At 46.3% G+C, this 14,020-nt stretch overlaps 1 protein-coding gene across 3 annotated transcripts in view; it reads left to right on the top strand.

Moving 5' to 3' along the window:
* CACNA1E (calcium voltage-gated channel subunit alpha1 E) overlaps window positions 1-14,020 on the top strand; it is an 851,696-nt gene that overhangs the window by 773,137 nt on the left and 64,539 nt on the right. For all 3 annotated transcript variants that reach the window (XM_088447158.1, XM_088447156.1, XM_088447157.1), the window contains 5 exons: window positions 99-228; window positions 4,387-4,446; window positions 5,467-5,573; window positions 6,066-6,162; window positions 7,925-8,085. In XM_088447158.1, the coding sequence (XP_088303284.1) occupies window positions 99-228; window positions 4,387-4,446; window positions 5,467-5,573; window positions 6,066-6,162; window positions 7,925-8,085 (555 nt within the window). The remainder of the gene's footprint in view (window positions 1-98; window positions 229-4,386; window positions 4,447-5,466; window positions 5,574-6,065; window positions 6,163-7,924; window positions 8,086-14,020) is intronic.

Genomic DNA, 14,020 nt, shown 5'->3' on the forward strand with positions numbered 1-14,020 from the left:
ACAAGTTTGGGATCACTGTACAAGATGCATCTTTTAAAAGATCTTTCCTTACGTGTGAATCAGTCTTGCTGTTCCTAGATGTTTGTTTTCGTCCTTAGGGTAAGGAAAGTTTGTCATTACATTGTGAACCTGCGATACTTTGAGATGTGTATCCTCCTTGTGATCGCCGCTAGCAGTATAGCTCTGGCTGCTGAGGACCCTGTTTTGACAAACTCTGACCACAACAAAGTAAGTTTTAATTTCTATGTAAATGTAATTACTTCACTTACACACTACTCCATAGCTCATTTAGTTATTGTTCTTTTTATGTATATATTTCTTTAGCCGTTGTCTAAAGTGATTAACTCCACCTCTGCCTATGTTTATCAGCCTTTAGTCTGTATGCACTATGGGCTGAACCAAGGGTGCACACAATGACGATGCCGCAAACAATAGGCCAATGTTTTAAGTTTGAGTCGCACAGAGTATGCGCCCTGAGCGTTACTGCATGGGGAGATGCAGCACAGATTTGGATACAGTGTGGATTTCAGTGCGCATTCCTGGGAGGTTGTATGGAGGTGGCTAAGCAGAGTGAAGGGCATGTCGCTGACAGCATCTGGGTCCAAACACGCGCAGCCGCTCACACAGGAGGCCATGGTCAGTCAGAGAAACTGCACCTGCCATCCGACTGGTGTAATGCTGCCCATCCACTAGGCGATTAAACCTAGCGATTGAGCGATAACGACCGTCGTTATCGCTCAATCGCCTGGAAATCGTCCGCTAATCGCGCAGTAAAATGCATTAAACGACCAGCGATGCAAGATCCCGCCAGTCGTTTGACTCGTCCTGTTTTGCCCGTCAGTTCGTCGTTATTGGACATCATTATCGTTCAATCGCTCATGCCGTTTTCAAAGCCGGAACGACCAACGACCAAATATTTCAGCCCAGTTTTATTAACAACTGCTTTGAAAAACGTTGGTCTATGGTCTTTGGTCGTTTTTTTTGTGCAATCGTTCACAAATCGTTCATGCACATGAACGATAACAATCATCAGAAATTGATGAACGATTTGTGAAGATCTTTTGATCTTTCATCTTTCAGGGACAAGTCTGCTAGTTGATGCAGAGCCGGCCCTAACCAATTTGATGCCATAGGCAAAACTTTGGCTGGTGCCCCCTAGCACTAGTTCCGACTCTGACCCAGCCGGGGACACACTACACGATATCGCTCAGGGAGCATATCGTGTAGTGTGTACCCACCATTAGAGGTCTAGTTACTAAGCAGTGTTAGGAGACAGAGTGAAAAGTGATAAGAAAGTGATAAGGTGCCAGCCAATCAGCTCCCAACTGTCATTTTTCAAACACAGCCTGTGAGATGGCAGTTGGTAGCTGATTGGCTGGCACCTTATCACTTTTCACTCTGTCTCCTAACTGCTTAGTAAATAGACCCCTTAGAGATGTGTACCCAGCACTGATGTCGCATGCGGCGGGACCTGGCAGGGTGCCGGCATCGGCAAGTGCATACACACTTGCTGATGCTGGCAGCTACAGCAGCGGCCATTCTGCATTCGGCAGCATGGCCCCCGCTTACGATATCACCTGTTGGACCTGCATGCAGGTACGATGGGCGATTTCGCTGATGACACGCGGGAGAGCGCATCGTCAGCGACAGTGGAAACACACTGGCCGATGTGCACGATATGTGATCCGATCCGACAGCATATCGTCTAGTGTGTACCCAGCATAGATAAAAAATTCACTCTTATCAGTTGCCAGGCTACCTGTGAATCTGATTACTGAAGCACAATATGAGAATGCAGCTGCCCTGTGTCTGTCTCTACAGTTCTTTCCCAGGCTCCTAGTCCTTCCTGTGCTTGGTGGTGGGCAAATACTGTACATTGCCCCCACAGGAAAAAACACAATGCCCCAAATGGAAAAATTCAAACACATTGTCGCCACAGGAAAAAAATACATTGCCCCACATAGGAAAACTGTAAATACACTGCCCACATTGGAAAAAAACACATTGCCCCACACAGGAAAAAAACACATTGACCGACACAGGAAAAAAAATACATTGACCGACACAGGAAAAAAACACATTGACCGACACAGGAAAAAAAATACATTACCCCACACAGGAAAAAAACACATTGCCCCACACAGAAAAAAAATACATTACCCCCAGAGCCGGCCCTAGCCAAATTAGTGCCCTAGGCAAGATTTTGGGTGGTGCCCCCCTCCCCGTTGGATTCTGAAAGGGGTGTTGCCAGCACAGCACGGTATCAGCGCTCACCCACCACCACTATCCCAGCAGACCACCCCTCTCCCAGCAGTGAACACCACAGCACCCCAGCCCTCTCCCAGTTCCCAACTTACTTTACTTGGGCATAGCCTGAAGAGCTGTCCGACTCAAGGTACAGCAAGCCTTGGGCAGCGGACCTGCTTTTCCCATCTCTTGCTGGCAGGCCGCAGCGGTGTGGGATCATTGCTGGAGGCAGAACCCAGAGCCGCGAGGTGTGACTACTCCGAGCTCTGCAAAGGCCCTCCCGCGACAATTTATTTGCAGTCCTAAATGAGCCTCTGCCCATGCACAGAAGCTCATTCTGATTGCGTGACACCTCAGAGTTGGCCCGGCTCTAACAACTAGCTGCCGTCCAGGTGCCGGCTATTCAGCTGCTGCCCTGCTCACTGTTTGCTGCTGCCAGGCCCAATCGGATCTGTGAGCTGAGCTCCGATCGTCGATGCTACGCAGCTGCAGTATCAGCTGCCAGAGTCTCTGCCCAGCCGGCAGCAGGTACCCTGGCCGGGCCTGCACCAAACCTCCACCGGCCCTAGGCAGGCTTGGAAGCCCCTAGGCATTTGCTTAGTTTGTCTATGCCTAGGGCCGGCTCTGTTTACCCCACACAGGAAAAAAAATACATTACCCCACACAGGAAAAAAAATACATTACCCCACACAGGAAAAAAAATACATTACCCCACACAGGAAAAAAAATACATTACCCCACACAGGAAAAAAAATACATTACCCCACACAGGAAAAAAAATACATTACCCCACACAGGAAAAAAAAGCATATACATTTCCCCCATAGGGAAAAAATACATTTTAAACACATTATCCGCTGTCAGAGTAGCCCCCCCTAATCCCCCCACCCACAAGACATTGCAGTAAGAGAGAGACACACAAATACAATATAAATATTTAACTTACCAGGAGCAGACAAGGCAGGACACGCAGACTGGTCACAGTGACAGGGCTGGTTTGGCCGCTGTGCTGGGCTGGCAGGGTTTCTCTCCTCTTTCCTGTTTGTTTTTTTTGCGCCGGGGACGGTTAAAAAAAAAGCTGCAACTGCAGGAGAGGACATACTCAGGCGGCGCTGGGGGAGAGATGACCATTAGCGGTGAGGGGAGGAGCCTCCTCCTCCGGCCAGACCGCCTCCTTCTCCCTATCCCTTACAGCCTGCACGGCTGTGAGTGTACTATTAATGAGTCAGTCTGACTCATTATTAGGGATGTGCAGGCTCGGATAGGTTCGAGTTTGCACGTTGAGTTCGGATTTTTCCCTCCAAAAAAACGGAACTCAGAAAGAGGCTAAACGTCATCTTACATGGACGAACATCATCATTCCTGGACCCGTTTTGGAGGTGGGCATGGGGAGGGTGGCTGGCAAAACGGAGGCGTTCCCAAAGAAACGCCTGCCGCTTGGGGAGCAGCCCCACTGACATCACGAGTGATGTCAGTGGGTGAGCTTCCGCCTCTAATAGAGCCGAAAGCTCACAGGGGCTTGCGGGAACGAGACCCTACCACAAGGGTATCGTCGCAAGCCCCGATGGTCGAGATCATCGCGACCATCACCTGGCCGCTCGCAATAGCTGTGGGTGGTCACCCACAGCTAAGCGAGCGGCCAGGGGGCCGCACAAAAAAAATTAAAAAACGCCCTGATTCAGAGCGAGCGCTCTTTCAGAGCGTCGGGCTCTGAATCAGGCCCAGAGTGTGCACCAGCATCTCCTTTTTCCTACAATATGCAGCTTACAAATACGAAGAACATTCCTGATAACACTCCTAAACAAGCTTATTAACATCAGTTTTCTCCTCTTTACTCCTGCCCCTATAGCCTTTATAAATGAAGCCCACGGACCTCAGATAATTGCCTACAGCTCTCATTCATCAGGATTGTTATGTACTTAATCTAATCTTTATTGGGCACATTTCTGTGTCTGGCTTCTCAAACTTTGCTTTCCCACTGTCTGATCACAATCTAGTCACCCTATCATTAGGGACTGTTCATCGCTAGGTGGCTCTTACAAAATTTTGTTATGGGGCCCACAAATGTCTACTTACGTGTCTGCCCTATATTATATAATCCTACAGACTGATCCTGTATCCTCTGCTGTCTTTGTGCAGGTTCTCCGCTATTTTGACTATGTTTTCACTGGCGTCTTCACCTTCGAGATGATTATAAAGGTACGAAACTAAGAATTACTTGTAGACAGATGGTAATTAATTCCTAAATGCCAAAAACTTGATCTTAGTAATAGTAAACTTACATACTGTATAATTCATATCATGTACATTTAAGTAGTAGTTTATTATATAGTATGATCCTTTCCCAACTATAGATTATAAAGATATTCAAATTCAGTAGAGTGATGATCACATAACTAATGTTTCCCATAACTTCTTTCCTGTGATGATTAATGATGTATAGATGTTATTTATTGATTATGGAGCATAATATATGGTCAGCTATAGAATATAAAGTTATTAGATGTTTTAAGATGAAATCCCAAGACTAGAGATGTGCGGGTCCTGTGCTCTGAGAACTTTTGGGGTACTAAGTCTAACCAAGTCCTGGTTCTGATCTTCCCACGGTTCAGAACTCAAATTTAAAAACTGAGCTCGGGTCTGGGATTGCATGCTAACAGGTCAAAATAAAGTCATTTTAGCTGTTTTTTTAAAACAAAAACAGATACAAAACCAAAACACATGAAGGTGGTTTTGCAAAACCAAAACACGAAGATTAATCCAGATCTAAAACCCCAACCAAAACACGGGGGTTGGCGCAAATCTCTACACATGACCAAAATAGGTATAATACCACTTTAATCCTCATAGTAAATATAATAAACTCTGTATTTTTCATTACAATACAATGTCTATACTGTAGTTTGTAACACTGAAGTGTGATTTGTACATACTCTAGTTCACAGGTTCTCAAACTCGGTCCTCAGGACCCCAAACAGTGCATGTTTTCCAGGTCTCCTCATAGAACCACAAGTGAAATAATTAGCTCCACCTGTGGATCTTTTAAAATGTGTCAGTGAGTAATGAATACACCTGTGCACCTTCTTGGTGATCTGGGAAATGTGACCTGTGTGGGGTCTTGAGGACCGAGTTTGAGAACCCCTGCTCTAGTTTAAATGAGAAGTAATGTATTTTTTATTACATAGGTTTACTAGAGTCTTGTGCTCATATCTTTTACAGATGATTGACCAAGGCTTAATCTTACACGAAGGTTCATATTTCCGTGACCTCTGGAATATTTTGGATTTTGTGGTTGTAGTGGGGGCTCTTGTGGCTTTTGCTTTGTCGTAAGTACTTCAACCCACTAGATGATGCTCTATGTAATAAATGCTAAGTCTCTACACTTTTTTCTGCCTTTTGGCTAATCTGTTCTCACCCACTGCCTTCTCTCGCTTTCTGTCCCCATCACTTCGGCTCTTTTCTTGGATCACACACAGGAATGTTTTGGGGTAAATATGCACTTGTGTTGCATTGTGAGCTCATGTATGTCACATTATACAGTATACAGACATTATTGTGTATTTGTTTCTAGAAATGACTGTAACCCTAGGAAGCACATATGCCCACATTATCACAGAGGTATAACAGAACAAACCAATAATGCATTCCACACTGTCAGTCCCTCTGAGTGTCACGGGGGAATGTAGAACCATGTTTGTGCGTTGTGCCTGCTGTAGATGTTTCTGGCAGTGTATCTTGCTTGGAGTGATTATGTGATGAGAACTCATTGCATTCCTTCCCTCGCATTGTTTGTAATTTACTCCTGGTGCATCTCATAGGACTAACAAAGGCCGGGACATCAAAACCATTAAATCGCTACGTGTGCTGCGTGTGCTGCGTCCGCTCAAAACCATCAAGCGGCTCCCAAAATTGAAGGTAACAAATAATGGAGAGTGTCAACAAAAGGATTTGAGTCATGTCTTATCAAAGTCTTACAGCTTCAAAGCCAGGCAGTCTGTGTGCCCTAGGATAGATTGCTTTAATGGGAATGTTTTCCAGTGATAAGTCTGCCAAGGTAGCTGTGCATGAGCTATGGACCAGGACATTATTAATCACACCTTGCATAGGAATGTGTTAGCAGAACTGGCACCGCTGAGCCTGTCCATATATGGGAATTCAATTAGCCAAAGGACTTACCGTGGGCTTTTACCTCTCGGGTTTAGTGCCCAGAGCTATTCAATTATACCCAACGTTTAATGCATGGAAGGGCATAGATTCTGGATTAAGGGATTGATTTAACAAGCAGTGAAAAGTGTGTAGAGGTGGACCAGTGGAGAAGTTGTCCAAAGGAGCCAATCAGCTCCTACGTATCATTTTATAGAGTGTACTTGATAAATGCTACCTCGAGCTGATTGGTTGCTATGAGCAACTTCTCTACTGGTCCACTTCTCCACTCTTTTCACTGCCCGATGCATCAATCCCTAAGTGCATGTAGCTGGCCAATTACCGCGCACAGTATGCCTGTGGTCAGCCCCAAAAGTGCAATTTCTGTTCCCGGGCTACGGAGTAAATCTGCATTAAGTGCACCCTAGGGGCTAACCACAGGTAGTAATCGAATAGCTCGAAGCTATACGTCCTGCAGCTAATTAAGTTCCCCCCAAAATCTCATGTTTGTCTCATGGGTTGACTGTAGACCATTTACTGTAACCTGTATGGGTTCAGAGTGTTAAGTAAAGTATATATGGAGGAAGCCACCCAACAGGTTGGACATCAGTGCGACAGTCTGGGTAGATAAAGCATAGCCACGGAGAAGCAGTATTAAATGGCCTTTCATACACATACTCTCTTATAGCTTGTGCACCTAGGAGTATTTCTTTAGTGAGATACATTTTATAAGCCAAATATGTAAATGCCTGAAAAAGGGATCTCATCTGAGTGCATGTACCAGTGTAGTGGATGATACTATCTCTGGTGTATATTTGTACTTCTATTAGTAGATCCACAGTCTTAACTAAGAAAAATATCTGTAATTTTGCTATTGTATATATAAGTTGAAGACAGGAAATGTATTTGGCTTCAGTGTGATCTCCAGCACATGGCCGGTGATGGTTCCCACATCAAAACCTGTCGCTATAATCGTGTTTTTAAGTTTTCCATACAATAAATATATAAACAGTAGGACTGATGCAGGGCTGAACAAGTCAGATGCATTGCCTGCATGGAAATGCAAACATTCGCCCGTATGCAAAGTTGTAACTAGCTATTCTATATGGCGAGACTGTCCCTTTCTATATAGCGTGCATAGGGTCTCGGTAAGGAGTGTGCACAGACCGCTCACTTGAGCCCCCCAAGGACACAGAACGCTAAACTCATTAGTGATGGTGTGTTTTATTAATTTGAGTGTTTCATTTATCAACCTTTGTAAAAATGAATCATTAATTTCTTTGCACTTTCAACACTGGGGTTTTGAAAATGAATATCTTGGTTATTTAAACAGTTTTCCAATGAAATTGTATTTAATTATATATTTCCAGGCCTAGATGCTATAGTTACCAATCCAGTTAAGCACGATTAGTATTTACAGCGTGATTGCACATTCTCTGTACCTATCAATCTCTAGTCTACAGTTTGTAGGGCTTAATAAGAACTTCACTTTCCGTATTGCTTGTGAAAACTGAATTTGTGATCTTCTCCTCAGGCAGTGTTTGATTGTGTGGTTAACTCTTTGAAGAATGTATTTAATATCCTCATCGTGTACAAACTCTTCATGTTTATATTCGCCGTCATCGCTGTCCAACTCTTCAAGGGCAAGTTCTTCTACTGCACAGACAGCTCAAAGGATACAGAGAAAGAATGCATGTACGTCCTGAGAATTAATGTGTCTCCGGGGAAACGTTCCTCTTCTGCCATGAAACCAGAATTATACAAGCAAAATCATATACATAATTCCTTCATCAAGGGTCATTCTGTTACTGTCTGTCTACTGCACGGATCCCAGATGACATTCATGTGGCACATTTAATCATAGGATTAGAATCAAGGATTACATCATAAGTAACAAATTCCTTCTTAACCTTATGGCAAAGTTGGCTTTTAGCTTTGGCATGTCTGTTATATGTAACATGATATACTGTATACTATAAATGCAATATAAGTCTGACTGTCATCATTCATCACCTAAAGTGTTCTCAGTAACGAGTTTGCCACAATTTGGTAATAAAATATGGAATTTACCATCCCAAATTTAATTTTCCGCCTAAGCCATGTTTGTTGCCCTCACTTTGCCTTTCTATGACCACAGAGATGCGCGACCCAGCCATCGCTATTCTCATCTTTGTTCACTATTCATGATAAAAAATGTTTACTTCCTTTACAAACATATGTTAATATGATAAAACAATGGTCAAACAAACCACCTTTCCATACAGCTATTAAGGGCTGTATTCAATTAGGTACGAAAAGTCGCGCTTGGTGAAAAGCGTTCGCAGATGCTAAGTTTTCGTGCATATGTGCGTATTGCACTATCCAATTGCCGGAGTGTTTGCTTGTGCAAAAACTCCATAGGCAGAAATTGGCGAAAAGTTACCCCATCTCGGAGCAGGTGACAAAATGTGCAAAAATCCCTATTTTTGGCTAAAAATGTGGGAACTTAGGACCTGATTCAGACCGTTCGCTAGGCTGCGTTCGCACGTAGCCTGTCGATGTTTGCAATCTGCGCATGCGTACAAGACACAAACTAGTACATGCGTCCGAGAAGGAGCTCATTCAGACCCGGTCGCTAAGCTGCGCTCTCTCGCAGCTAAAAGGGGCCAGGTATGCAAATTATGCGATCACACTGTCTTGTGTAAGGACGCCCTCTATGTCTTACAGAGCGACGGCAGAGCGAACACACGCCGGTATAAAGACACCCACTTTTCTCACTTAACACACGTCATCTCCAGGAAGTGTATGATTAATCGGAACCATTGAGTGCCATTGAGCGCCATCGGAGCTGCACGCAGCACTTGAGGTAGACCTTACCCTGTCGCAAGCACTGCGATCACTGCAGGCTGAAATACAACCAAGTGACGTGTACAATGATGCTACTTCGCTAATTATGCACACCCATAAGACGCTGTTTTGACGCCCAGACACGCCTGCATTCGCACCAGCACTCCCCCGTTTACAAGCACCTTCCCTGTTACCACCCAAAAACGGCGCTGTCTGTCACTCAAAATAGCGTCCTATCTGTGTATTACGAGCACACGATTCCTGGACTCAGTGACTGGTTCGCGCATGCGTACTTTGACGCATGCGCAATCGTGCGATAATCGCCCATAGCGTGTGTCAACAGCTTAGCGACCGGGTCTGAATCGGGCCCCCTGTACACAGATGCCCCGCTAGATTGAGTGACAGGACGTGCCAGTTGTGGGTGGTGATGAGATAATCGATGGTAACGGGTGTGGTGGCGTGAATGCAGGCGTGTCTGTGCGTCTGAACGCCGTTTTAGGGGCGTGCATAATTAAGACGCATCGTCAGTATACACATCACATGGCTGATTTACACACAGTGGTAGGGTATGGTTAGCCACAAGTGCTGCGTATGGGTCTGATGTTACTCGATGTTACCCAGTGGCAATCGCGGGATTTCTAGAGGGGGGTTTCCAAATGCTTGACAGGGGCAAACGCAGGATATTTAAGGGGGGTTTCCATACAGTATATATTGAAATATACATATATATGAAAATGGATAATAGTATATATTGTCCTGGAGACTGGCAAGGACAGCAAGAACAAACAGTAATACCACTGACAGATAAGTCACTAAAGCAGAATACAGTTTCTTTAGGTGTATGGTATAATGTATATAGCAATGATTCCCATCCAGCCTGTAGGAACTTATTTTAGTACCACTGTAATAGAATGAATATGCCCTCGACAGGCACTGTCATTAGCAAACCCAAAATCATGGTTAACTATTGGGTTTAAAACCTCTAGAGCACAACCCCTCCCCCCTACCCCGCACACAGTATGCACACACACACCTCTGCGTATATAAACACAGCCAACAGCATTGTAAGAGAGACACGCAGTCTACCCACCCACCCACCCGGCTCGTTTACCACACGCATACTCACAATGCACACACCTGCGGACAGATTCGCGAGAGAGCAGAAGGCAGTGACTGTGAGTGGCCTGCAGCACCCGGCTAGCTCTAAGCCCCATGCAGTGATCACAGTGAGACAAAAAAAATGTGGGTCCTAGGGACCCCTCACTTTGAAAAATCGGGGTCCTACCTGACATTTTCTGGGTCCCATCTAAATCCCATGAAGCATGTAGCAGATGACATTGGGGAAAAGACACACACACATTGGCCCCAGTAGGAAAATAAACACATGGGCACATGGGGGCTGGGGCACTGGACAGAGACACACATTGGGAACTTGGGCAGAGGCACACAAGGGGGCTAGAGTTGAGAGAAATTATATATATGGTGGCCCTGGGTGAGGGTAAAGGGTGCCACTCTAATGCAGGGGAGGGTGTAGGGCAGGAAGTGCCACTGTACTAAAGGGGAGGGTATAGATCAGGAGCTGCCACTGTACTAAAGGGTAGGGTAAATGGTGCCACTCTAATGCAGGGGAGGGTGTAGGGCAAGTGGTGCTATTGTACTTCAGGGGAGGGTGCAGAGCGGGATGTGCCACTGTACTACAGGGGAGGGTAGAGGGCAAGAGGTGCTACTGTTCTACAGTGAATGGTATAGGCTGGAGAGGCCACTGTACTACAGGGGAGGGTATAGGGCAGAGAGTGCCACTGTACTACAGGGGAGGGTATAGGGCAGAGAGTGCCACTGTACTACAGGGGAGGGTATAGGGCAGAGAGTGCCACTGTACTACCGGGGAGGGTTGCTGTTACCTATACACACAGCCCCACACTACAGGGATGCTGAGGAACTATTTCAGCACCCACATGATACACTGTTAGAGGGAAGCCAGAAGGACCATGCTATACCCCGACTGCTCACAGTGAGGAGGGAATGCATACACTCACCCATAGCAGAAGGTGTTGATGATATTCCAGAAGTGCTCCCTCTCCACCTCGCCTGGGCTCTTGCACTGCCTCCGATCCATGTAGGTGGTGTCAGCCATACTCCGTGTGGTTGCCTTGCTGCACTCCGCTCCGCTCCCGACTCTCACCTGTTCCAATGGTGAGTGACCGCGTAGAGACATGGCTCAGGGTCCGGGCGGAGAGGAGGTGGGTAAAGGCGCTGCTTCTGCTCCCGGGTGCTGCACTTCACTCCCGGCTCTCACCTGTTCCAACGGTGAGTAGCCGTGTGCAGACGTCGCTTGGGGAACGGGAGGAAAGTACTGCTTCTGCTCCCGGGTAGTGGGCGGGGGCTGGCTGTCCCAAGACGCAGCGTGGTGGGCTGGCCGGTGTCTGTAAGGAAGCTGCCTGGCCTGCTGATTGGGTGAGGAAACGCCATGCAGTGACTGGTTAAACAGACATCGCTGCCGGCCATTGGTTGAATAGACGCCGGCAGCGTCGATTGGCTGCTGTAGCGCTAACAATGGCACATGCAGCGCCAGCGGGTCCTACAGGACCCGCTTAGTTTTTAAAATTGGGTCCCTAACTGCCTATAGCCCGTATTACGCGAACCCTGCCATGGGAGCTGTCTGGGTGGAGCTGCACTGTTCCTGGATTCAACCAGCCAGCCTCAATGTGGATATGAGGAGACTGCTGCCGCGCTACAGACACAGCTGCCTCCTGTTATTGGTCATCTGCGGCGATGGATCGGCGGGCAGGGGGGGTTTCTAGGTACTCGCATGGCAAGACATAGTGGGCGTGCTAATGTCTTGCTGGGGATCGCAGGATTTGCATACTTTGGCTGCTGACGGCTGCGTGTGAACACATCCTAGCGAGCGGGTCTGAATGAAGCAGTTCAGAACCCTTTGGACACCCCTCTAATGACTTATTAGGCAAAAATACTTTTTAAATTAGCTTATTTGCCCTAATAATGATGTCATTTTTGGGGTGAAAATTTTAAAAGTGTAGGAAAATGGGTGTAAAGTACTGGATCATGTATTTGGGGGGCTGTATGGGTGGGACAGGTGTATTTAGGATTGTAGGTGGCTGCAGAAGGTGTATTTTTTAAATTTTTAAAACTGCACTTTATAGCCACAAAAATATACTAGCACCCAATTTAACTTACCCCCAATTTAACTACAGCAATTATTTTTTCCAAAATAATATTGCTTTTAGAATTTTTCTACACTACATGCATATTACAGCCATTTGACTCAATGTAAAAACCCAAAACATCGTTTATTAGAGCTATTAATACACTTCTATATTGATTCCCAGTGTCAAGTCTTTTTATGGGGTACAGACTGAGGTCCTGATTCAGAGCCGGACGCTCTGACAGAGCACTCGCTCTGAATCAGGGCCGTCCCTTCTCCTTTTTGGAGCGGCCTCCTGGCCGCTCGCATAGCTTTGGGTGACCACCCACAGCTATAGTGAGCAGCCAAAATGATGGTCGCGATGGTCAAGACCATCGGGCTTGCGACGAGACCCTGCGGTAGGGTCTCGCTGCCACAAGCCCTGGAGTGCTTTTAGCTCTATCAGAACCAAGAGCACTCCTACTGACATCACTAGTGATGTCAGTGGGGCCGACCCCAGATGGTAGGCGTTCCCATGGGAACGTCTCCGTCTGGGCAGCCACGCCCCCGGTACGCCCACCAAAGGGGGCGTGCTGTCAATCACCATCGACAGCACGCCCCCTTTGGTGCGAGACCCACAACGACAGCTTGGGGGTTATTATTCTGGTCTCGTGCATGCGAACGACAGAGCCACCTCCGTCATTCGCATGCGCACTTGGACAACATCGACCCGCTTGCGAGCGCTCACGAGCGGGTCTGAATCAGGCCCTGATTTCCCAAAAATGTGTTGTACTTTTCGCTAGTTTTGCCATGCGCAATTATCGCACATATGTGCTTTTGTGTGTTTTGCAATTGGATAGGGCGAAAAGCGGGCACGCACATTGACAAAATACACAAAAAGATCGCACCAAAACTGGCGAATGCTGCGAAAACTTCACCCTGCGAACGCTTTTCGCCAAACGTGACTTTTCGCATATAATTGAATCCGGCCCTGTCAAGTAAAGCTTTTAAATTATTTAGAATGGACCTGGTTCCATCAACCTATTATCTGCCCAAATGGTGATTTGGTAAATCTATACTATCCTATGGTCTGGTTAGCTCTAGGTTTGAGATTAGGCACACAGGACCCTGCCTATAGGTGTCTTTATGAGTAGAATACCCTGGTCATAGTCATCTTATCACTATCACCAGCAGTTCATAACAAATGCCATGTATTTGCTAATAACCTCATCAGTTTCACATGTAGCTGTGACACTTTAATAACAGTCACTTATTTTATCTCTAACTATTTTAGCTTGTATGAATACAATATTTATGTAAACAGAGTCAATATTTTATGTAGATAATATCTTTAGTAAGGAACAATGGGCCTGATTCAGGTTGGATCGCAACGCTAGCCGATGTTTGCATTCTGCGCATGCGTATAAGACGCAGTGCGCATGCGCAAACCAGCCACTGCGATCGGGAAGCGATCGCAGTGAGCACGCAGGGTCCTCACACAGTGATTGACAGGAAGCGACCGTTTGAGGGTGGTCATGGGGGTGGTTAGAGAAATGCAGGCGTGCCTGGGCGTTTAAACGCCATTACAGGGGTGTGCATGATTAAGCCCCTGTGATATCATACGCTGGCAGAAGTCTAGATGGCGACAGGATGTTTAGCAGT

The sequence above is a fragment of the Taudactylus pleione genome, unplaced genomic scaffold (assembly GCF_031769625.1).
Source record: "Taudactylus pleione unplaced genomic scaffold, aTauple2 ptg000421l, whole genome shotgun sequence".
NCBI classification, from domain to species: domain Eukaryota; kingdom Metazoa; phylum Chordata; class Amphibia; order Anura; family Myobatrachidae; genus Taudactylus; species Taudactylus pleione.